The sequence below is a fragment of the Aythya marila genome (genome assembly GCF_965140915.1).
Source record: "Aythya marila genome assembly, chromosome: 4".
In the NCBI taxonomy this organism is placed as follows: Eukaryota; Metazoa; Chordata; class Aves; order Anseriformes; family Anatidae; genus Aythya; species Aythya marila.
Genome location: NC_139045.1, coordinates 28,224,663 through 28,248,501, shown reverse-complemented (window position 1 = coordinate 28,248,501; position 23,839 = coordinate 28,224,663). Strand labels below are relative to the sequence as shown.

Here is a 23,839-nt window from a genome sequence, read left to right as displayed (position 1 = left end):
AGATCTCTGTAGAAACTGATTATTTCTGAAATCTTTTACCTATTTTGTGTCACTTTTCTACTAGCAAGGTAAGAAATACTATAGCAGTTGTTAACATATGTCAAAACTTCATATGTTTTCAGGTGCGCTCATTATAGTTTGCTGTCATGTAATGAGTAGGCACATGCCCAAATGGTGGTTGTAATTTCCTTACTCATATGAATGAGCTGTTATTCACATGAGTAATCTCCCTGGCTCTAAATGGATTGCTTTTGTAGCTAACCACTCCCTCATGGGAAGGCTGACAATACGGTCTATAGCAAAGCACAGCTAAAAGCCAGCTTCATAATGTGTATCCTTACATTGTTATTGTCCAGTCTCAGCAGCCAGCTACCAGGCCCAGGTGTGCTGAATGCCACATGACAAAACCTACAAAATGAATTTGCGTTAACCTGAAGTTATTCAGGATTTGCTTCACCACTATTAATTCATTTGCATTAAGGTAATACAAGGTAAATTAATGTTTTTGTTGTTGTTGATTTATTTTTTTACAGTCTGCTTAATGCCAGTATCATCTTTACTTCAGTTGGTAATTAATGCCTTTCTTGTTCTAAGCAGGACTGTAAAATGGATTTAGGATTCAAAGACCACAACAACAGGACACCCACCAAGAATGCTTCTGCTGCTACAAATAATTTTTCTGCCTGGAAAGACTACAGGAGCAGTGTCGATGACATACAGTACTTTCTCATTGGGCTATACACACTTATAAGCCTGACTGGCTTTGTGGGAAACCTGCTTGTACTAATGGCACTAACAAAACGCAAGCAGAAGACAATAATAAACATCCTCATCGGTAACTTGGCCTTCTCTGACATCTTAGTTGTGCTGTTTTGTTCTCCTTTCACACTGACATCTGTCCTGCTTGACCAGTGGATGTTTGGCACTGTCATGTGCCACATAATGCCCTTCCTCCAATGTGCATCCGTTCTAGTTTCAACTTTAATGCTAATATCCATCGCCGCAGTCAGATACCGTATGATAAAATATCCCCTCGCCAGCAATCTAACAGCAAAACAAGGCTATTTCTTAATAGTAATCATTTGGGCCTTCGGTTGTGCCATTTGCTCCCCTCTGCCAGTTTTCCACAAAATTGTGGACCTCAGCAAAACTCTGAATTTAGAGGCACTGGAAAACAGGCTCTTGTGTATTGAGTCATGGCCTTCTGACTCATACAGAATTGCCTTTACCATATCCTTACTGTTCATGCAGTATATACTCCCCCTCATGTGTTTAACTGCAAGTCACACCAGCGTCTGCAGGAGTGTAGGTGCCAGGCTGTCCAACAAGGAAGACAAGTTCCAAGAAAACGAGATGATAAACCTCACACTTCACCCATCTAAGAGTACAGGCACTCAGACACAGCCCTCCAGCCACACCAGGTGGAGCTGCGCCTTGGTCAGAAAGCACCACAGGAGATACAGCAAAAAGACTTCCAGTGTGATGCCAGCTATTTTAAGGCACCATCAGGATAATACTAATTTCAGAGACCTCCCAGAAACCTCTGGCACAGAAAAAAGCCAGCTCTCTTCCTCCAGTAAATTCATCCCAGGGGTACCTATCTGTTTTGAGATGAAACCAGAAGAAAACACAGAGATCCAGGACATGCTTACGGTATCCCAATCCATCGTCAGAATTAAAACCAGATCTAGGAGAGTTTTTTGCAGACTGACAGTGCTAATCCTTGTTTTTGGTTTCAGTTGGATGCCTCTTCACCTTTTCCATGTTGTGACAGATTTTAATGCCACTCTCATTTCTAACAGACATTTTAAATTAGTATATTGCATATGTCATTTGCTGGGCATGATGTCCTGCTGCTTGAATCCCATCCTCTATGGGTTTCTTAACAACAGCATAAAAGCTGATTTAATGTCCCTTATTCCATGCTGCCAAATACCATGATTTTATGAGCCACAAGATAAAATAAAATGAAATAGAACAAAGAAGTTTGTCTTTCAAGCATACTAATGTGAATAGCTGTACAAACTAAATTAGTGAAGTTTAATTAGTCTGACTTGGTTGTGATTAGTAGCATCTCATGTGAACAGGTAGTTCTAAGGCTGCATGTATTTCTTACATTGGCCAGAAATATATAACTGTATTATAATATTCTGTTACTCACAGGAAATCATACTCAGTGTACAGAAACAGAATACAGTTTTCATTACCTGAAATATTGTCAATCTGTACTTTTGAAATATACAGAATGAGTCATAAATGTAAGACTAATTAGACTTATCAGTATTAACTATCATCTATCAAACTACAATAAAATACATATCTTTTACTAAATTACTTGTTGAGACTACTTCAGTGCCAACTTTGACTGTTTTCTAAATTAATAGAAAGTCATTTTCTGGATGGGATCAGAAAAGTATTTTTCCTTCACTCTTTAACTCATATTTTGCAATACTTTGCATAAACTTTTGCTTCTAGTTCCCATGTTGTCTTGTTCCCAGGAATGGGTTTGTGAGTAGTTATTATTGTCAAGATTCTTTCCATCTGTACTGTTTACCCAGTACAACCTACTTCTCATTTCCTTAACTGATTTTTACTCTGGCTTCTCATTTTATGGAATTTTCAGCCAGGCCTGAATTTATCTATAGCTTTGCCTCTGTTCTTGCACTGATGGCTCTCCTGAACATACAGCACATTCCCAATCAGGATCAGCCTGCATTATCTAAGAAACAAATAGCAGAAAGAAAACAGAAAGACAGCTGGACATTTTTCTTTTGCCACAAAACAAAACCCGCACTTCACCATAGATGAACCACTTAATTTGGGTCAACAGCTTTAAGATACTCCTGCCCATGTGCACATACCTACGTATGCTTTCAGCCCTTCCCTCACTTTACTTATTTTTTAACCAGACAGGTACTTTTTCTTCCACATTTAAATCACATGCATCTTCCCTATGGAAGTCACATTCCATTTCATAGCACAAATAGATGTAGATATAGATTAGATAGCTATACATATATCTACAGCTACAGATAGGTAAAGATATTTTTTCCCCTGGGTTACTCTAATTTAATAACCCACCTCTACCCTCAGGGTTCAGTGAATGTACAAAACCTCTACTCTGAATTTTATGTTGTAGAACTTCTCCCCAAGTGATTCTTTCTTTTTCTCCATTAAGATTCACAGTCTGATAGGCTCTTTACATAGCCTTTCCAGTCTGAGAAATAAAGTTATTATTTTTATAAATGGGTGGATGGGAACGCTCATTGTGCATTTTTTGCCTTGGGATACTTCCCTTCCAGTTAGTCTTTTAAAGTGGAAGCAGTTCTTTTATTTGAAGGAACTGTCAAATTAGTTTTATTATAATGTTACAATTCTGAGACCTTTTCTCCCCAAGCTACTATCTGGTAAGGAGTTTATTACATACTAGTTGGTAATATCATGGTTTCTATCATTAAGGTATTTCCCTGATGTCTAGTTCCCAGTAACCCATTGTTCTTTGTTTTCACTTGTGATATACTTTAATAGTTTCTTCCTGGACACTGACTATTTCATTTTGCAGATTATTATCTCCTAAAAACCTACAGCATGGCATTTTATAGAGTACAAACAGTACAGAATACAGGATATTGGAACAATATATTTTAAAATAGCTTTTAAAAAGTTTTAAATAGTTTAATTTGAAGATATTTATGGCTAGTCTTGGTGGATAAACTTAGGAAAAAAAGAAACTAAATCCTCACCCAAAAAAACAAGAATGTTTAAAGAGTTACAGCAATTTATGGCTACTTTACATCTACACATTTTCATGTCATTGCAATATATTGTTTAACATTATTTTTACCATGTGATGTAACCAAACATTGTAAAAGAATAGGAAACCAGTCACATTATTTTAGCTTCCAATATTTCTTCCAGCTTTATTTTATTTACTGTTAACCTTCCTTCCTACATGCTGTTTATGTTCTATTTCTTCCTTTCTTTATCTACTTCTACAATTTCAGCAATTTCTACCTCCTACACTTCGGACTGTTACTAAAATACAAAATAGTGGTTTATTCAGTAGTGAATCTTTTCAGATCAAATTCAACTTCTACTGTGCATGACACATAGAAACATGCTAGCACATGAATAAGTCCTTTGTCTAGTTTCTGAGGCACACAAAGATTAGGCTGCACACTGGTGATTTTATTGAGAGCATTGTCCATTTTTTTCCTGTATGGAGTTAATAACTATGCTCCCTACTATTTATACTGATCAAAGGACAACAAATTGTACTTTGGCGATAGCGAGTTAAATCAAGAGAGCTAATGAATTTCTTCAGTCCTGTGCCATTTAAAAATCCATCTTCTCATTCTTAAGATGATCAGTGGTGGGAGAATGTGTTTTCTTTTTATTTACAGAACAATCATCATCATTATATTTGTACATCTCCAAAATGTCACCATCTTTCCTCTGAAAAGTTATTTTTAACTAACTTCTCCATCTTTCTTCAGCAGTCAGAATACCTACCTCAGTCCCAGTATCAGCAAGGAACCATAGGAAGCAAAGAGTAGCAGGAGCAAGTGAAATCATGCAGAAGGTAGTACCTGAAAGAGTAACTTCTACGAGTGGAAGTGAAACAACCAAAACCATCAATTTAATGCTTTTCCAGTCTGGAATCTAAAGACAAAGAAAAAAAACAGAACACAAGGATACCCCAGCCCCACATTTGTTGAGTGGCCCCGATCAAGTTGAGCTGTAGCTCCTACATGCTTCATGTTCAACAGTGACTAGCAGTGTGATATCTCCCTCACGTACGTCAAAATACTTTGGAAAGTTGCATCTCATCATAAATGCCATCTAATGGCATTGTATGATTCTGATACATAGGCAGGTACACATACAGATATGTACAACTGCTAGAAAACAAAGCACATTAAAACGGTTCTTCAGATAGCATGTGTAATCCTCAGGCATTAAGCCAGTTAAACTACAACAAAGTTACTACTAAGATTAACTACTGTTACTTCTGTAACCAAAAATCTAAATAATGGTGATGGTAGGAGTTTATACGTTAGCATCTGCTAAATGCAGTCAGGAAATGCCAGTTGCAGAACCATCCATCTATTGGACTTAGAATAACAAAGGAATGTAACAATACAGGGATCCTTCCCTACTAATAAAAAAAGAGGGGTAGGAACCCTCAGAGACAGCTGATGATTACATATGATGGATGCTAAAACTCTTATGGCTTGACACACATGGGGAATTTTTTTTCAGTTCTACAAAGTAATATCATTGACACAGCTGACATTTTGTAAATGTCAAAGAGTAAATGTTGTTAACCATTGGCCTTTGCCCCTGTGTCAGTGATGAGGAAACAGGAGCCCATTAGGATGTGCCCCTTGGCCAGGTCACTCCCAAACCAGCAGTACTAAGCACGCCAGGAGTGTATTTATTTAGGTTATGGGGAAGAGGCTGGAGCCTCTGTGGTCCTCTACAGTGCCATGGCAACAGTGGCAGAGACAAATGTATGCCTTCCATACGTCTGCATGAGCTGTAATCACAGCAGGCAGTGCCGAATTCCTGCTCTTGATCTGGCAGTTAGGAGCACCAGCCCTGGGCAGGGTGGTGACCACTGGGGAAGCAGCAGGAGAGGAAAAACACATTGCTGCTGTATTCCCTGGGGGCTACAGCCTTTGCAGGCACGCAGCTCTGCTCCTGGGGCCTGGAAGCTCTCATCACAAGATGTTTTTTTCTCAGCACTATGAACACTTGAGGAATTAAAAATAAATATATCACTCGCATGAAGGTGTGGGAGAACCAAGAAGAGGAGTACAGTCTGGAAGAAAAGTCTCTGCTACCAGTCATGCTGAGGCAGGCACCAGATCTCCTTCTGAGAAATACAGGAGAGGTGGCATGGAAAACTTCCCTCAGCCCTACTGTTTATTATAATTAATGCTACCTAAAGATTACTAATGGATTGCAAATCCCTTCTGTAGTCCATAGGGGTAAATCACCTATCTTTGCACTTTGGGAAAAGCAAAAACAAAAAACAAAACAACAACAAACGTTTTCCTCACTGTAGTCCCAATATCTGTCTGTGCAGCATACAAATTAAATATCTGTTAACATCACAGACTCCAGAAAGACATCCATCATCAATGCTGCTGGGTCCAGGAATTTTCCCCTTGATTTTGCTGAAAGCCAAATTATGCCCATACAATTAATAATAAAAACTCCTAGTCAGAAAGTATATTGATTGGTCTGGAAGCCAAGAACTTTTAAGCTTGAAAACTGCTTTAGTACTGTGACAGGATTCTGGTCTGAAAAAAACCTCTGCTTTCTCCTCCCACATGACTGAAATAGTTGTTTAAAATCATGATTCTCATGGATAAGCTCGATAAGGAGTAATAGACAGATTTTGGAATACTTACTCGTGATATATGGTTTATATCTGATCTGAGATCAGATTTCTTGTTCTTCCATTTAATCTTTTTATATACTTCTAAATCAAAAGTAAGAGCTGAATAATGAGTATGTGTACACGTCCTTACTCCTCTCAAAACATTTCTTTAAAGCAGAAGCATTTTCTTTCCAACCATTTGATAAGGCTATTTTGCCTGTGATCACTCATGAAGCACCATTCTGTGCTATTAAGACACAATGTGTGTCATCATACTGTGGTTCGATGTTATCCACATGAGTAAATCTTACCACATCACCTGATTTTAAAACTCTGAAAGCTCAGAGAAAATAGCAACATCTGCTGCACTCCAGAGGTTACCACGATCTGGCCTCGTCACCAAGCTTTGTTGCATGATATATGCTAAGAATAGCCTAATACAGTATGTTCTTGGAAGAAACAGGCATTGATTTTGACACAAACTTGGTAGAAAATATTACCTCCCCCAGAAAGAATATTACTAGAGAAAGGAAGATGTGGTCACAGTGCTTTCTGAACAGTTGAGATGAGCATCAGTGGTACAACTAGCATCACGGATGTAAATATTGTATAACTGAACAAGAATCTTATTAATCTTCTTTGCTTTTGAAAAGAAAATATTCCAAACTATTTGAAAGTTAGGATTTTTTTTTTCATTACATACTAATATTAGGAAATAGGGGGGAAAAAAAGAGATAACATTGTCACAATTCAAATTCAGTTCTTTTGAACAAATATGAACACTTCATTTTGCCCTTGTAGTCACATTCTTAAAATGATCCATTTAATAATGGGACTTAAAAATACTCCTCTCGGAAATTAGCAGAATGGTGATTTGACATTCAAGACTGAAGTCAGCTGGCTCTGCTCATACATGCAGTTAAACAAATGTTTGCTTTGTCTTAGCAGGAGAATGATCATGTCTATATTATTTGAAAGCCACAATAGTTGGACATTTTTAAGCAGAAAAAAATTATTCCTATCCCTGCGAACAAAGCAACGTACAAAAGGATTTTTAAGGCCACTTCTGGTGCAAAATTTCAGAGGAGTAACTTGGTGATGGACTAACAGTTTTATAGTTGTTTCTCTCTTCAGACTCCCTATGAGCCAAAAAGACACAAACCTTATTTGACGGCAGACCAAAACAGACCATAATTATAATTTTAGTTTTACCCACATATCTGCATTTCTTTTGGTACGGAGAGAAAAAATAGCTAAGCAAGGAGATAATAAAAACATCCCTGCAACAAGTAACCTTGGTAGTTTATATCCAGATTTACCTGTAAGTGAGACGATAGCATTACTGTTTTAACTGCTAGTAATTCCCCTGGCTTTATGACGACCTCCACCAAATAAGGGTTCATTTAGTATTCATAAGGATTTTGGCCTCTTGGCCTGAGGATTAAAAAAGCTGCACAAGAGATCAGCACACAATCTAAATCTTTACTTTCTGCTGATTTTTTTTTTTTTTTTTTTTGTGGCGTTAGCACAACTGTGAAAAGTGCAAGCTGTTCGCTGCAGGAAAATTAAACTCATTTTTATGTAACTACTGGGACTCAATACAGGAGAAACAATTACATATTTTTTTTAAGACTCTGTCAGTTCCAACACACATCCCATACAGGTAATTGTTTCAAGCCTTGATGATACATTCTCTCAATTAATATTCTTAGGTGTTAAAGTACGTTTCAGGTAGCACAGCCGCATCTTGTCCTCACTGCAAATCGTGGCAGGTGAAGTTCTGAGATCTATTCCTACTGCAGAACCGAAGTGCAATATGCTCTACTTGAGACCACTTTGTAAGCCTGTTTGGTGAGTGAAGACCATTCAGGATGCAGATGATCTCTACTGGTTTTGTGGGAGTCCATTATGCAGTAAACCTGCTCTGAGGCCATTTGTCACACAAATTATTATTAGTTCCCATGGGCTCTCTGGGCACAGAACTCATACCTTCCCCTTGCACGTCATCACACCTGCAGTCTGCAGGGGCCCTTAAGTGCTACTCCTTGCACAGAAGAGAGGAGATGGCTGGAAAAGCAGTGAAAACTGTGAACCCTCCAGTACTTGTTTTCCCTCTTCAGCTGGGAAACGGAGATGTACTAAGAAGCTGTAGAAGACATCTGTGTGAGACTTTTTGGAAGGGAAATGGGAATCACATCCCAGAGAAGAAATCTACTAGTGCAGGACTTGATGATTAATCCAATACATCCAGGACCCTATGGCCTTCCTAATACTAAATCCAAAAAATGTAGAAGGTTGGGTATGCAGTTTTGCTGATTTTCTTTTATTACGGTAAATCCATTTCAACTATTAAAGGTAGAGTTTGCTATGTCCTCTGACCCAAGTAACTTCACATTGCAATACAGCTCCAACACCAAACTACTCTTTGATATAAAAATATTCCCTCCATTTTTGTTGGCTTAGTACATAATACTATGATAACACAATAGGCCTGGTCCCGATTAAAGAGTTTGTTGAATTACTAATACAGAATAAGTGAGAGCCAAACTAGAAAAAAAAGCAGCACATCTGTCAAAATGAAAGGAATTAAATCAAGCTACCCCTTACAAGCTATGATACTGTAGCATATTTAAAAGACAGTTGATCAACTGCATGAAAAGTAAACCTGTTTTTCCATAGCTTTGCAACTGTTTTTGCTGAACTAGAACTTCTGACTTGTCCCTTTAATTATGAATGTCTATGAAAGACACGACTATATTAAGAATTTTATTATCAACAGCAACAACAACAAAAAAACAGGGTAGAAAAAGCTTTTGTTTAAAGATCAAACCATAAATTAATTATGGCTTACTTCCTTTGCTTATATTACTGACTGCATGCACTACAATAAACTGATTTATACTTTCCATATGTGAAGTTCACAGGATAACGTTCACAGTAGACAGCAAGCAGAACTAAACCTGTAACTTACAATGATAAACAAGAACTAAAAGGCAAAGTTCATTTAATAATCATTAGAAACACAAATAACCTTGCTCTCTTTTGTTAAAAGCAGAAATGAATGCAGCATCTGTTACACAATTTATGCAATAACGTTCATAAGAAATATTTTACTGTATTTATTTTAAAGAAATTAGAGGTGTAATAAGACATGGTATAGCCTAGCTGATTCTGTTTGTATCCTAACATAAATTTATCTTTGGGATACATGAGGGAGAGCAAAAAGGGATAAACAGTATGCAAAAAAATTGCTTTCTTATCTGAACTGTGAATTTCTGTTCACGTTCCTATACTCCCTTAACAGTGATTAAAGCATAATAAGCACCTCGAAATGAAGGTACATCATAAGTCTCGGGAATTTCCTTGGCAAAATCAAGCACTGTAGCATTACTCTGCATGTTGGTGATCATGCTGTTTACAGAGATGATTTCTGTAATACTACTCAAATGTTGTTCAGCAATATTTAACAGGAAAAAATCGAGCCAAGTTGCAACAGCATTTTTAATGTTTCCTTTTTTAAAAAAAAAAAAAAAAAAAAAAAAAAAATGTTTTCCATTTGTGCTAAGCATAGAACACTACCTGATTTCCAGATCTTGCATGAATTTTTCCCTCGCTATGCCTTCAGAGCGCCAAGCTACCAGATTCAGTAACAGCAGCAGGCTGCGGGAGACCTCTGCTGGTGAATGCAATTTATCGCCCTGCAGCTGCTGCTTATGAACCAGATCTGGATGGTCCCCAGCTGTGAGGAAAGATAGTGTTTGGAGCTTTTAATATTATTTCCCCTATGAATGTACTCGTAGTTTTTATTTGTTAATACTTTTTTAAGTTAAGGAAGAAAAAAAAAAAAAAGAAGAAGAAGAAAGTTCAATTTTTCAAATATCACCTTACAAAGTAAAACAGAAAGTCAAGAAAACTACCTCTTGAAAAATTGCCAATAAATACAACCTTCAAAATACAGTCATGCCTGTGTAAATTTTGCACAGCTAAAATCAGCAAATATTTCTCCTGGAAATATTGCAGTATTTTAGATGAAACTGCTTTACGGATTTGTTTGTTCAAGATAGGTACTGACAACGCAGTACCCACGCAGATATTCACCTACTCACCAGGCAGAGGATGAGTGGCCTGGAAATCTTGCCATATCGAAGTAGTGCCCTGGGACAGCCTAGGCATAGACGCAGAGTGGAAGGGCTTCCCCAGGAGTGTCTGGTAAAAGATTTATTATTTGGGGCAGATCAGTGGAAGCACCAGCTTGTCTAAATTGCAGGTTAAAAATAAATAAATAAATAAATAAAAATCTGACTCCAATCCTTAGCTACTCTACTTCAATAAGCTGGTGACTGCTGAGGAGTGTCATTTTGATTATTCTTAATCAGTTAAGGTGTGGCAAATACAATCAAGAAAGTGCCATGCAGTCCTTTAAATTAAGGGTATGCTTTCATCTACAGCTGCATGAATCATTCTGATCGCCTGTACTTAAATAGAGTGGAACAGAATATATTAAAAGAATCAGATGATCTCCAACTGATAAATACATTACTTGCAAAAAGATAAGTTGGTAAACTTCCTAAAGAGATGGCTTTAATGAAAAAGTAATAGAAATCCCTATCAATCTTTTTGAATGGCTACTGAAGAAATGGGCTCTCAAATGAACTAAAACAGCAGATTGTAAAAGGACATTATTAACACAAGACATAACTAATCCATAAATTTGTTGTCAAAGGTATCGCAAAGGCTGAAGTTTATATGATTAACAACAGCATAATCAGCAATGATACAACAACACCTTCCTACACCTGCTAAGTGATAAAAGAAACATCATGAGACCATGTGTAAATTAGTTTAAAAAACAGATTTTGGAATGAAATAGTCTCAGGTTGCCACTGGCAAGGCTCTGAACCACACCAGTTGGCAGTCAGATCCATCTAGAAATGCCTACAAATTTCCATACCAAAAGTTGACGTTTTAAACCAATGAATCTTTAAAAAGATAACATTGCTAGTTCTTTTTAATATAATGCTTACAGAAAGCTAACAACAAATAATCAAAAGAAAAACTTTTATATAAGAAAATCACCATTTAAAATCTTTAATTGTAATTCAGTTAGTATAAATGAATTCCCCATGCTTTTAGCAGTTCTGATTCTCCAAGCAATTATGAGGACACTGCCATAAACAAACAGCTATGCTGCTCATGATACCTGCTTAGCAAGTTTAGCTAGTGATTTAAAACTGTATACACTAGAACTAAAATACTTGCAGTTCTAGAGTAACATGGGGTACATGTGTTTGCAAGGAAGAGCAGGTACATCATTAACAGTTCCTTTATCTTGTACAAACAGTATAATTAGATATCAATACAATTGTCTAAAAGAACTTTTAGTAAAAGATTTTTGTGTTTACCATATAGGCAGTTCTGAATTAAACTGAGATTATTGTCAATAGGTAAACATCAAGCATTTGAAGTCTGCTGTCCACTAATTCTGTTCTAGCAGTAGTTAGGCACTGTGATCCACTGACTTTCAAACAGCAGTAATATGAAGAGGTCCCTTGGATAGTTTTAGATCTGTCTAGTTCTAGATCTGTCACTCCTGCTAAAAAAAAATATGAATACATTGCAGCTACATAACAGTAGAAAGGGAGAAAAAAAACAAACAAAAACAAACAAACAAACAAAAAAACACCTTATCAAAGATCCAGGTAAAAACCTATTTGTGAAAGTTCACACGGCAGCAATCAAGTGTGAATGAGAAAAGACAGCTCAATCTTCCTATAAAAATTGTGTCATTACAGAAGAACAATAGCACAAACAAAAAGAAACAGTTTCCTGAAGAGCGAGCCTCATGCAGCAGGTAACATTTTTCTTCATATCAATACTTCCATTTCTTAGAGGACAAGTGTTTCACATCAGCTCTTCCAATTATAGTACCCCAGTGAGAATCGTCAAGTAATTTCAGAGTACCTTTCCACTCCCCTGACTAAAATGCACCCACCCAGCTGGCAAAGCTTCTGTGAAGCTCACTAAATTGCTCAGCAGAGCATGAGGACCAAGCTGAGGCAAGTCATATTGGGCGTGAAAATGCCTTTTACTTTAAAAAGTTATCATGGTGGTTTTTCTTTAGGGACACAAAGAAACAATACAGTTCTCCTAGCTCCTTGTGCTTATTAGCATGTTGTAGTGCTAATTGTGACCCAGCCCACTCTCTCTTTTACTTCCATGAGTATTCAGATTGCATACAGCCCTGCTATCCCCCTCTCACCTTGCTACTTACACTAGCATTCATTTTAAAACTCTGCTTTATTTTGGAGTTGTAGGTTTCCACTATACCCACTGTGAGAAGAATTTTTGCCAAATTCTGAAGTTCCTCAAACCCTGTAGTTATTAGTTCCTGAAAATTTCATCCTGAAAGGTAATTCTCTGCTCATAGCATTCATTAAAGCATTGCTTTTAAAGTACCTTCTCTTGCTGGGTTCTTAGAAAGCACTTCTTTAGTTCTGCTGTTGCAATAGTGGATGGCATTATCTCTTGATAAATGGGTTACTATTTGAAGTGGCAGATGAACTGAAAAAAAGAAACAATGTTAACAGTGAAAGTGGCAAATACCCATCAAGTATAAAACCACTCTTCAAGACATTAGACTTTTATAAAAAGGAAACCAATTCCTCTGATAGAAATTGTCACATTTAAGAGTAGATTTTTTCTGAAAACTCTGAAAAGGAACACTTATCTGACAAAGATGGTAAAGCCAAACCTTTCCCAAATAATATTTTTGTACTATAAGATTTAAACAGTTAGTAAAAACTGCAAAACCAATAAATTACTAGGCAATTATGAAGCCTGCATGAAATTATGTGAAACGTTATAGAAAATACCCTATAAGAAGATAATTGTACATCTTCTCTTTGTTTGAACCAAAACACCTGCAATGGCTTTATGCAGATTTTACTACCAGCAAGAACTACTGAAATCAACTGATATGTTGTCCCCACAGGACTTCAACAGACAAAACAAAAGCCGAACTACTTCCCTCTCTTGCTCCCCACACCAAAAATTAAAAAATAAGTAAAATAAAATGAGGCAACCTCCTTTTCTTTCAAGTCAAGCATTAGCCTGGTGTTTACAAAGGGTACTCTTCAAAAAAAAAAAAAAAAAAATCCTGTCTGCACTGGTCTCCTTCCAACAGCCTGCCTGCAAAGTGAGATAGCATCACTGTTTCCTAAGAAGTCTCCATGTCCATTACCTATAAAATACTCCCCTCAGTGTATGCACAGTTCCTCCTGTAACATAGGTGAAATCCAGCTATCACTATGAGCCTGTGAACAAACCACAGAGAAGGCCTCTCTGCAGGTTTTTTTGCCAGGATGTTTTCACACTTCAAAAAGAGCAGCCACAGAAAAATCACCAAATCGAGAAGTCATTCTGCTTACATGTGTACAGCGTGCAGTAACAACCTCCACACTTCATCGTGTGTCTTCTGTATTAATTAGTCACGAGATAAACACAAATTTATATTTAGCAGGTGGTAAGTTAGGAGCAGCAGACTACAAGTAAAAGTAAGATTGAGTGGAGCATCTGAAAAATAAAACTATTTGTAAAGAATCTGTGGCTAATAGTTCTGCAGTATTGTCCACAATTTCCTGATAGCAGTAAAATAAACTCTGATACCTCTTCTCTGCACTCCGTTCACTTAAGAAGCATCTCCAGCCCAATGCTAATAAATATTTGCTCTGACTCTTTCCAGTAGTGAGCCATCAGTGGATGGACCACATAACACATGTACCCACAATGTAATGCCAGGAAAAGTTCTGCATTCCACCACTGTGCTGGTCCTGAGCAGAAGACTGCTGTAGTAAAGTCTACTGTAGTAAAGACTAGACAAACAGAGGTAGTCCATCCAGCAGCCTCACCAGGCAAAGGCCAGCATAGCCTTCAGGTTGTGGTGTGCTGCATGAAACCCTCAGCCACAGGATGAACTCAGCTAACTCCTTGTAACAGAGGAGCCTGCAGGAGCTCCCACTGGCTACTGGTGATTAGGCCACCTGCCTGGCCTTGCCTTGTGGAGCCCCACTCCTGGCTCCACACAGGACCACACAAAAATCAGACCCTTTGTCTGAGAGCATTGTCCAAATGTTTCTTGAACTCCAGCAGGCTCTCTGTGCAGAACCTTTCCCTAACACCCAGCCTGACCCTCCCCATTCAGCCTCTGGGCTGAACAAAGGGACCCCAGCCACACCTCATACATCTTCTCCTCTAGACCCTCCTCCATCTTTATAGTCTTCCTTTGGACACTCTCTAATAGTTTTATGTCCTTCTTGTACTGTGGTGCCCAAACCTGCACACAGTGCTCGAGGTGAGGCTGAACCAACTCAGAGCAGAGCAGGACAATCCTTTCTCTCAACCAGCTAGCAGTGCTGAGCTTGATGCACCCCAGGGTACACTTGGCCCTTTTGGCTGCCAGGGCACACTGCTGGCTCATATTCAGAATGCCATTGACTAAAATCCCCAGACCACTTTACGCTAGTCTGCTCTCCAGCCTCTCATCTCCCAACCTGTACATTAGATTGCTCCATCCCAGGTGCAGAATTTTAAATTGTTTAATTTCATGCATTTGGTAATTGCCCAGCCCCCTGATTTGTCAAGATCTCTCTGGAAGGCCTCTCTACCCTTGAGGGAGTCGACAGCTCCTCCTAAATTAGTGTCATCTGCAAATTTACTTAGTATGCATTTGAGTTCTGTATCCAGATCATTTATAAAAACATTGATGAGAACTGGCCCTAAACTTGCCCCAAAAGTTTATCTGTAAGTGCAGCAAGACACTACCATGTGAACACAGTTCACATGGAATACAGTTGTTGGGAAAATTTTATGTTAGCTCAAATGACCAAAAGAGAGAGCTTCTCACCATAGACAGGATCTACTCTGCACAGCATGCCATGAGAAAATCCATTCAGGTCCTATCCCATGCTGGACAAATGAAGAGTGTCCAGCATCTGAAGGGATGTGAAATTTATTCACTATCTGAATTTCTCTTCTTATTCTGCCTCATACCAGCAGTTACTTTATGAAGCCATTTGTTGCAATTACCCAGCAGAAAGTAGATATAAAGAAAAAAAAACCTGCTGAGATGAACTGGTGGCCAGCAGCTGAAAAAGAAAGGAGATTAACTTCTAAATGCATGCAACAGGGCATAACATTGAAGCATAAGAAAGCAAAGGAATATTCTTCTGAACACACTCAAATTCTATTGTGCTGTAATTTTTTATTATTATTATTTTTTAAGAGCATTAGAGGTTAATTTAGCTCCTTAATTCCACGTGATGCCATGCAGTAAAGCTGTATCTCCCTGCTCTGGCACTGTTTCACTATAAACTAATTGAGACTGCAGTATGGCACATGTCTTTTTGATATCCTTCCAATTTCCTCTGGGAAATTAAAGAAAAATACATTTAAAAGAAAATCAGGAGGAGATGAACTGCCTTTTCTTCTCATTTTTGTGGCACCAAACTTCCAGTCTGACTAATTGATCTGTTTTGCTTCTTCACTTATAAAAGTGAAATTGTTTCCAGAAGGTTTCTCCAGAGAAATAGCTGCCTGTAAACCAAAGGAGGGAAGTCAGCCAAAGTGACAGTCTTTACCTATCAGGAAAAAGATAACTGAGAAATTCAAATTCATCTATTTGCATCTATATTTTCCCACACATTTCATAATAACACCAAGTAATTCATGTCAGTCAAATAGTTTATACACTTATACCTAAGTAGACAAAGAACAGTGTGCTGTCAAACTGCTAGTTGTGGTTGTTTTTATGAAATATATATGATATATATATATTTATACGAAATACCAAGAGCTGTACAGTTAATGTGTTTCATGACAAACTTCATGTTTGGGAGACCTTACGACACACAGGTTCCTTTCAATCAGATTTCACAATAAATGATTCTCATTTTCAGGAGCTCTGAATTTTATTCTGAATATATATTAACTGACTGTGTGAATACTTGATCTAAGATCCCTGTGTCTGATTCATTCTCAGTAAAGCCAAGAAAACAATGCCCAACATCATTAAGTACTTCAAGGACAACAGGAGAATGAGGTGGTTAAACAGCTCAGTTGTTGAACAGTGGATAGAACACCATGAACAGAGACAACACCATGCTGAATTTTAAGGCCAACAAAGTTTCCAGACAGACTTGTGCTGCAGCTTGAACTTAGGCAATTTTGATGCATAATACTTCAGTTAGATTTATGGGAGTCAGGGATACATTTGTTTGCAATGCAGGGAAAATACACTACCATTTGGTTTATCATTTAATAAAGCTGATACAAAAGTATGTACAGTTTGGAGTTCTGTATTTTTCAGTGCTCTTGGTGCATTAGGAACCAGATAGACAATGTGCTTTCAAATAAGTGTTTACTGTAAACAAGTAACACATTTCAGTTACTTACATAATCCACTCTTCAGATTTAAAATAGACTACAGTACATCATCTTATGGGGCAGTAAGATTTCCTAATGGGATGAACTTAACCCTTTCAGTTTTCCCCAGGACTCTATTGCTATAAGGCAGCTCTTCATTAGCCACACTAAACAATTCTCTGTGATCTGAATACCAAGAAGCTGCTGTGCTTGAGCAGGTCTTAAATGATAGGAGATAAATATGGAAGGGAGTGGGATGCTTGCATGGAAAGGTATATGAATTATGCCCAAGATTCAGTGCTACCTAACAGCTTGTAGCCTCCAGTTGTATCACACCTCAATATACTAGCTGCTATAATGCAGCAATTGTTAGTAACATTTTACATAGCCCCAAAGGACACCATTAAATTCTACGCTTTTACATTTACAGCTGGAAACAAACCTTGCAAAAGTTGTTTTGTATTTCCAGACACATATGCACCTGTTGTATTATTTCAGTTAATGCCACTGTGGTTTTAGTTGTTTCTTCCCCTTGATTATCTTTCTCTTTCCTACCATCCAAGAACAAAAGACAAGGTAGAGAAACTAGTAAAATGAAATTTGAATTATATTCCCCATGGGAAATACTGTTGCTAGTAGCTGTCTTTTAGGTTTAAATTCCCAAGCCATTCTGAACTACTATAAAGCACAAACATTTGGTTATTTCTGTACAGCTTTATGTAGCAATACTTAATTTTAAAAATAATGGGGCTTTTCCCTTTGCTCTAGCCAAAGCAGTAGAATTATGTTTTTTATGCATGTCATATTACAAGATAAGTAACAAAGACCTGAATCCTCAGGAGTTATAACTTGACATACTGGCTTCAATGACTGTTTTCCCTAAAGAAAGAAATGTACTATTAAATCATATTCCAGCTTCACAGTGGTGCCAGTTTTTAGAAGCTCAGGATTTGGCTGGGAAGTTTTTAGGAACAGAGACTTTCTGTTGCAATGTTTTACCTTTTTGTCACCAATGTCAAACCAAGAACTTTCAGGTTCCTGGCTTAGTCATGCAGATGACAATCAGGATAATGAAAAAGTCAATACTGATGTAAAAGTTTGTGCCTCAGCTTTCAACCTTGTGGGCCATTTAGCCAGAAAATGTACATTATGCAACCATTTGGTTGGCATGGAAGGAAATGAATTCTAGAAGCAAGACTACTCATAGACACTATAAGAAATACTCTAGGGCAGGGGCCACAGTTTTGCCAGAGGCCCTGCAAAATAGCTTCCAAGAGTCTGCAGCAGTGAGCAAGGGGACTCAGAGTCCTGATCTGAGCAATAAGCATCAGAGCCTGATTTTCTAGAATTGATTATTATGGCAGTTAAAATTATTTTAAGAACCGGTTTGCAAGTGATGTACTTTATTTGGGCAAGAGGTTTGTTTCCAGTTTTTATTGCAGAAAGTTTTTTAGTTTGAAATTCAGAGTTTCACAGGGAAGAGAACTATTGAAGTGATAAATAGCAACATCATGGATCAGAGTTATAACACATCAGGCATATCGGTTTATACTGCTATCTTGTAATATTGTGGAAATGTTTTTACTCAAATTTTCCTGATTTAAAAACCATTGGTTACACAACAGATTTAACTTCAGTGAGCTTTCTTCTTTAAAGTCCTTCTTGCCATATGAAAAGTATAGTAGCAATGGCACAGAGGATGTCAGCAAATTTGCTCTAAGTGTCAGGTCATAGCTGTGGAGGAAATTGCCTTTGGTTGATGGGTGCAGTTATACCACTGCAGAGCTGCTTTGGAACAGCTCTGAACATGGAGGCAGAGTTTTCCCAGAATTTCATTAACTTCACTCGGTGTTGTTAACCTACCCAGAGCTCAGTGAAGAACTTGCCTTTAGGCAGTTTTAGTTTCATATAACAGAAGTGCATTACACGGCAGTCATTATGTTACACAATGATCCCTCTTAAACTAATTGCATCCAGTAATGATTTAGATCACAGTAACTGTTAAGTTTGTGTTCCCAGTGTTTCTACAATTGGTGGGAAAGTGCATTTAATTGACAGACTGATATACACCTATATGTTTATTTATCCAGGGTAAAATTTGGAAGTTTTTCGTGATGACTAATACAGTCACTATACTCTTAAAAGAAGCATAACTTGCCTCCTCTAATATCGATGCCACAGTTTCCTAATTTATCTTGTGTAGTTCAGAACATAACGTCCTACCCTTTGGAACCCCCATCTATATTTTCTTCCACACAGGGTAATGTGCATTGCATGTTCCTGATGCTGAGCATATACACAAAAATGAGTCCAACAAAATTATGTTTGCTGAACCATGTTACTTTTTTGGGGGGTTGGTGTGGGGAGAGGTTATCTTATTAATAAGGATTGATAAAACTAGTCACCCATTTTCCTGAGTGAAGATCTGCCATCAAGACAAGTATTGCCATTAAGTAGGGTAAGGCTTTATTAAAGAATAAACATGCTGATGGATATGGTACCCATGGGTCTTGCTACATCTCAATCTAAGTGATTTTAGATAATAGGTTTTGACAATTTGCAGAGGGTGAAATGATTCGGTCTCTGGAAATTTGAGATTGCAAAGTCTTAAAACAATTCAAGCTCTTCATTACCCTCCTCTTCTTTTACAAGGTTAATTCCTTTAAACAGACACTAATGAAATCACAGAAAAAATAGAGCACACAAAAGGACTAGAGATAATCAGGGGAATTATTAGAAAGGTGGAAGGTTTACAAGGAAAACTTACGTGTATGTCTAATAAGGTAAGCAAGCAACTCAGCTAAATCAGTCAAACATTTTTAAAGGATCTAGCTTGCAATATATGCATATAGAAATGAGCCTGAACAGGGTTATCTAGACTATTCCAAGATCACTCCTGCAGTATGAAACTCAAAAGTAAGCTGAATATCTAACGAAAAAGGAGCACTGTAGGACAGGTGCACATTTACTGTAATATGGCATAATACTGTAGAAGTCATTGGAATTATGTGACTTTAAACTGGAAATATTAGAGATTTCCATATATGTACATTTTAGCTATGCAAAATGCTGTGCCAACCTTTGACTGCGGCAATGAGAGTCTATTCTAAGCTTAAAAAAATGGAAAAATATATTAGCATGAACAACAAAATCAGAAATTTCTTATAGTCTCACAGTTACCTGGCACCCCAAGAAGCACACAAGGAGCTGGTGAGAGCCTCCTAGAACCTGAGAAATTGCACTTGTTGCCATGAATCTCAGACAAAATAGAATTGCCAGAGTCACCTCATCTAAAATATTATACAATATGTTCATATAATAGCCTCAATTGCTGCAGCTATAGTACCTGAAGTGAAGGGGATTGAAAGGGACAGGAAGGAAAGAGACCACTCAAACCCAACAACAGATATGACTAAGTAATTACTGCCACTCAAACTTTAATGGCACACAGAACATTGAGATCTCATACATTTCAGGGTTTTTCTGTCTCCCACAGAAATACAAAATAACTAGGCTAACTTGGTAACCATTGTCAAAGATTTTTTTATGTTTCCATCCCTATTGCATGTACAGTGAAAATATCCTGATATATCTAGAAAAGGCCTGACAAGTTTATTGGACTGTAGATTCAATTCACTATGGAAGAAGAAAAAATTACAGTATCTTAAATGTCTTCATTATCTTAATAAGATTAAGTCATTACATTGTGAATTTGGGTTGCAACCTTACAAAAAGGTACATTTTAATAGTGGTAAGGAGCAATTCATCAGATCAGTGCCCAGACAGGCTGGAGAGAAGCTAGAGGGAGTGAGAAGTTGTTCATGCTTTAAACTACAGGCAAGTTGCCCAGATATATCTGCCCAAATATTGACCTACCATTTGAATTGAGCATTAAGTCATTGGGCATACCAAGGGGCCATTGGGAACTGAGTTTCGATAATTGAATATTTATGAATATGGATATTTAAATATGCAGTTGCAGTGTGACGGGAACTTGGTCCTGAAGGGAGTCTGCAAAACTATGTATCCAAAGGATCTACTATATGTGATTTGATTTTCTTTGCTGAAGATGCCCTGTTATATGGTGGCAGCATGTTATACAAATACTCTATAGTCTTATTTCAGATTTTTTCCACTAGAAAAGTTTTAAACTTCAGTGCCTCTATGCCCAACATCTTGAAATTTGAAACCTTCAGATTATGCTACATGGCCGCCGCATTACTAGAGACTTTCCCAATGCATGGAAGAACTTGTCAATTTGAAACATTTGTTTTACCATGTGTGATTTATTTTTTTATTTTTTTATTTTTTTTTTTGGTTGTGGTGGAAGTATGGAGGAAGGGAAAGGAAAAGAGGAAATAGATGAGATAGAAGAGGATGGTTTTACAAGACACTGTAGGTTACTTGCTAAAAAAATCATATGATTTTTGCTTTTTTATTATTATTTTTAATATCCTAAATCCTATTTAGAATTTTAAAATATCTTTAAGCATATAGCGCACCAGACAGCCTCTTTGTTTGTTAAGCAAACAAAGTTGCAAGAGCCCTAATTTTAAAGGTTAAAGGGACTGATAAAATGATTGACTATGCCAGGTAATTACATTAGCCTAGGAGGCTCTGTCTAAATGAATAAGCAGTCTTTTGCTTCTCTGATTAGTGACAGGAATCCGTTAGGAAGAGCTTGAGTATAATTAGGATGGAGAGAGGGGAAAAAAAAAAAAAAAAAAGTAAGAGCATTTAGGTAAAGCAAGAAATGCAGAAATAGCTAGCATGAAACATAATTAAAGGAGCATATTAGGTGTTCTTAATAGTTTCTTGTGCAGTATAGTTTAGAAATAGTTGTAAGCCAGGAAGGAAAGAGTAAGTTATATGAATTGGTACTCCTTTGTTACCTTTTCTCAGTTTATCAGCATAGAAATTAAGATATCAGTGGAAAATCCATCAGAATCAATGACAGAAGTAAAATTAAACCTGCTAAATATAAGAACACAATTTAAAGAAACGAAGAAACCAAGTTTCAAAATACAGCCCTCTTGCCTTCATCTAAAGCTCTGTTGAGCCTTAAAGTCAAATTTCTAGAAACACTGCTTCAGCTATGAAGACAAACATTCACAGTCAGTGAAATGCAGACTTAAAAATGACATGGGATTAATAAATATTTAATTTAGAAGCATTAACCTGGCTAAATTAAAAGAAAATAGCATTATATTTATGAAATCAGGATACAGCAAATATTAGGGTATGTCTTTCAACCAGAGAATGCATCCTCAGATTTGCTTCAGCTCAGACATTGAACTGTGACAACGGTGAGTTCAGTGGTAGCTAATTTATTCTCTAAAGAGTAGATTTAAGGATAAACTAGGTTACGTGTCATTTTCAGTGTCTTCCTCATTGTTACTTGATTTATTTAAATGATTTATTTAAATGATACCATACCAGTTTCATTCATACCTGCACTGCTGCAAACAGAGCTGAGCTCTCCATATGTAGAAGGAAACTGGCATTTCTAAGGGCATATCATTTGGCAGGGACTTGCCAGTAAGTAAGTGTTAAATGAAACAACAGAAGCAGCAACAACAAAAACACAAATTCTGAAGTTAGTGTCGTACTGACTATTATGTTTACCATTATGAGACTGTGCCTTTCATTCATTGAGGGGTAACAACACATATGAAAATCACAAATGTAAGACAGATTAGCAAAACAAACAAACAAGCAAAAAAAGCAAGCCACAAAATAACTGTAATCATAATTTTGTAATTGTTTTATTGCTTAGTCTTACAATTATATACTTACACGACATTATATACTATACTTATACTAATATACTATATTACATTATATAACATGGCATATAATCAAGAAACTCTACATGTGCCTTGTCACCAAAAATCTACTACAGATGCATTTCAGATGAAGAGGGATGCTGTCGATCTATTTCTGACTGCTAGCTCTTCCCTCACAATGTAGTTCCCCCTGCCCATTACTTTTTCCTCTCTTCCAAACCCAGCTGTTAATTACTTTAACCTTTAGTTGATTCCCTTGAACTCATGAAGTTTGCATTTTATTAACACTAAGTTAAGTGCAGCTTTAACTTTCCTCCATTCTAATTAATGTAGTTGTAACACTCAATTTTCTTGAAAATCTCATTTACAGAAATTGGTTTAACTTGTATATGTCAATTGGCCCATTTCTTGCATGACAGCATTTCTGAAAATGTTATGCATTGTATTATCATTATAACAGGGTCTCCTTCTCAGAACCATGAGGATAATTTCTTGCAAGTACCGTATTTCAGTTACTGTTTTATAATATTTAACATCATATTGCATGGTAAGCTAAATTTTACAGCAAACCTGTTCTTGAATATAAGAATATTTAACCTATACTTAACTAAACCAATTTTATTTTGCCTCACCAATACAGAACACTGTAGTAAAAATTGCCCCAGCCAGGTATTTCTCTATTTTAATGTATGCACTTACAATGTTATCAGTAAAATTAATGCAAAAAATGCAAATTAATAATTGGATACCAACATGACACATTGGAATTCTAGTGTTACCCCCTCACTGCCACCAACACACACAGTAGAAATATGACTTAGGAGAAATTACACAGCAATTCTACACAGCGTCAAGACATTTTTACAAAAAAATCCTTTGTGGATAGGGTGAATGAAGTATTAAAGAGGAACATTCGTTTCCCCAGACTACAAACTATTTAAAGAACAAGGTTGGACTAGAAATTGGTGCACATTTACATGGAATAGTTTTAGGTCTGTAAGTAGGTCATCAAATTAGAAGCATCATCACCCAAGGGTCTCATTATAGTCAGTGGCAAAAGACCAGCTGAATAACCCCTTGGAGCTGCCCATTAAGTATAATAAGTATCTACAGAGCCTATGTTTTTTCCTTAATGCCCCAATTAACAATTCAAGTTTAGGTAGGATGAGTCTTAGTAATCTTGCACCGTGGAAACCTTTCAGCTCCCAATCTCATCCTCCAGGTCAGAAGCAATGCTGGTTACACA

General features: G+C 37.1%; 1 protein-coding gene across 1 annotated transcript; it reads left to right on the top strand.

Annotated features, from left to right (window-relative positions):
• Positions 1 to 600: 600 nt before the first annotated feature.
• Positions 601 to 1,941, top strand: NPY5R (neuropeptide Y receptor Y5; the record flags this gene model as incomplete). The annotated part of the gene is made up of 1 exon (XM_082759053.1): positions 601 to 1,941. Exon 1 carries the CDS (start codon positions 607 to 609, stop codon positions 1,939 to 1,941), a length of 1,335 nt encoding a protein of 444 aa, XP_082615179.1. The 5' UTR covers positions 601 to 606.
• Between the last annotated feature and the right edge of the window lie 21,898 nt (positions 1,942 to 23,839).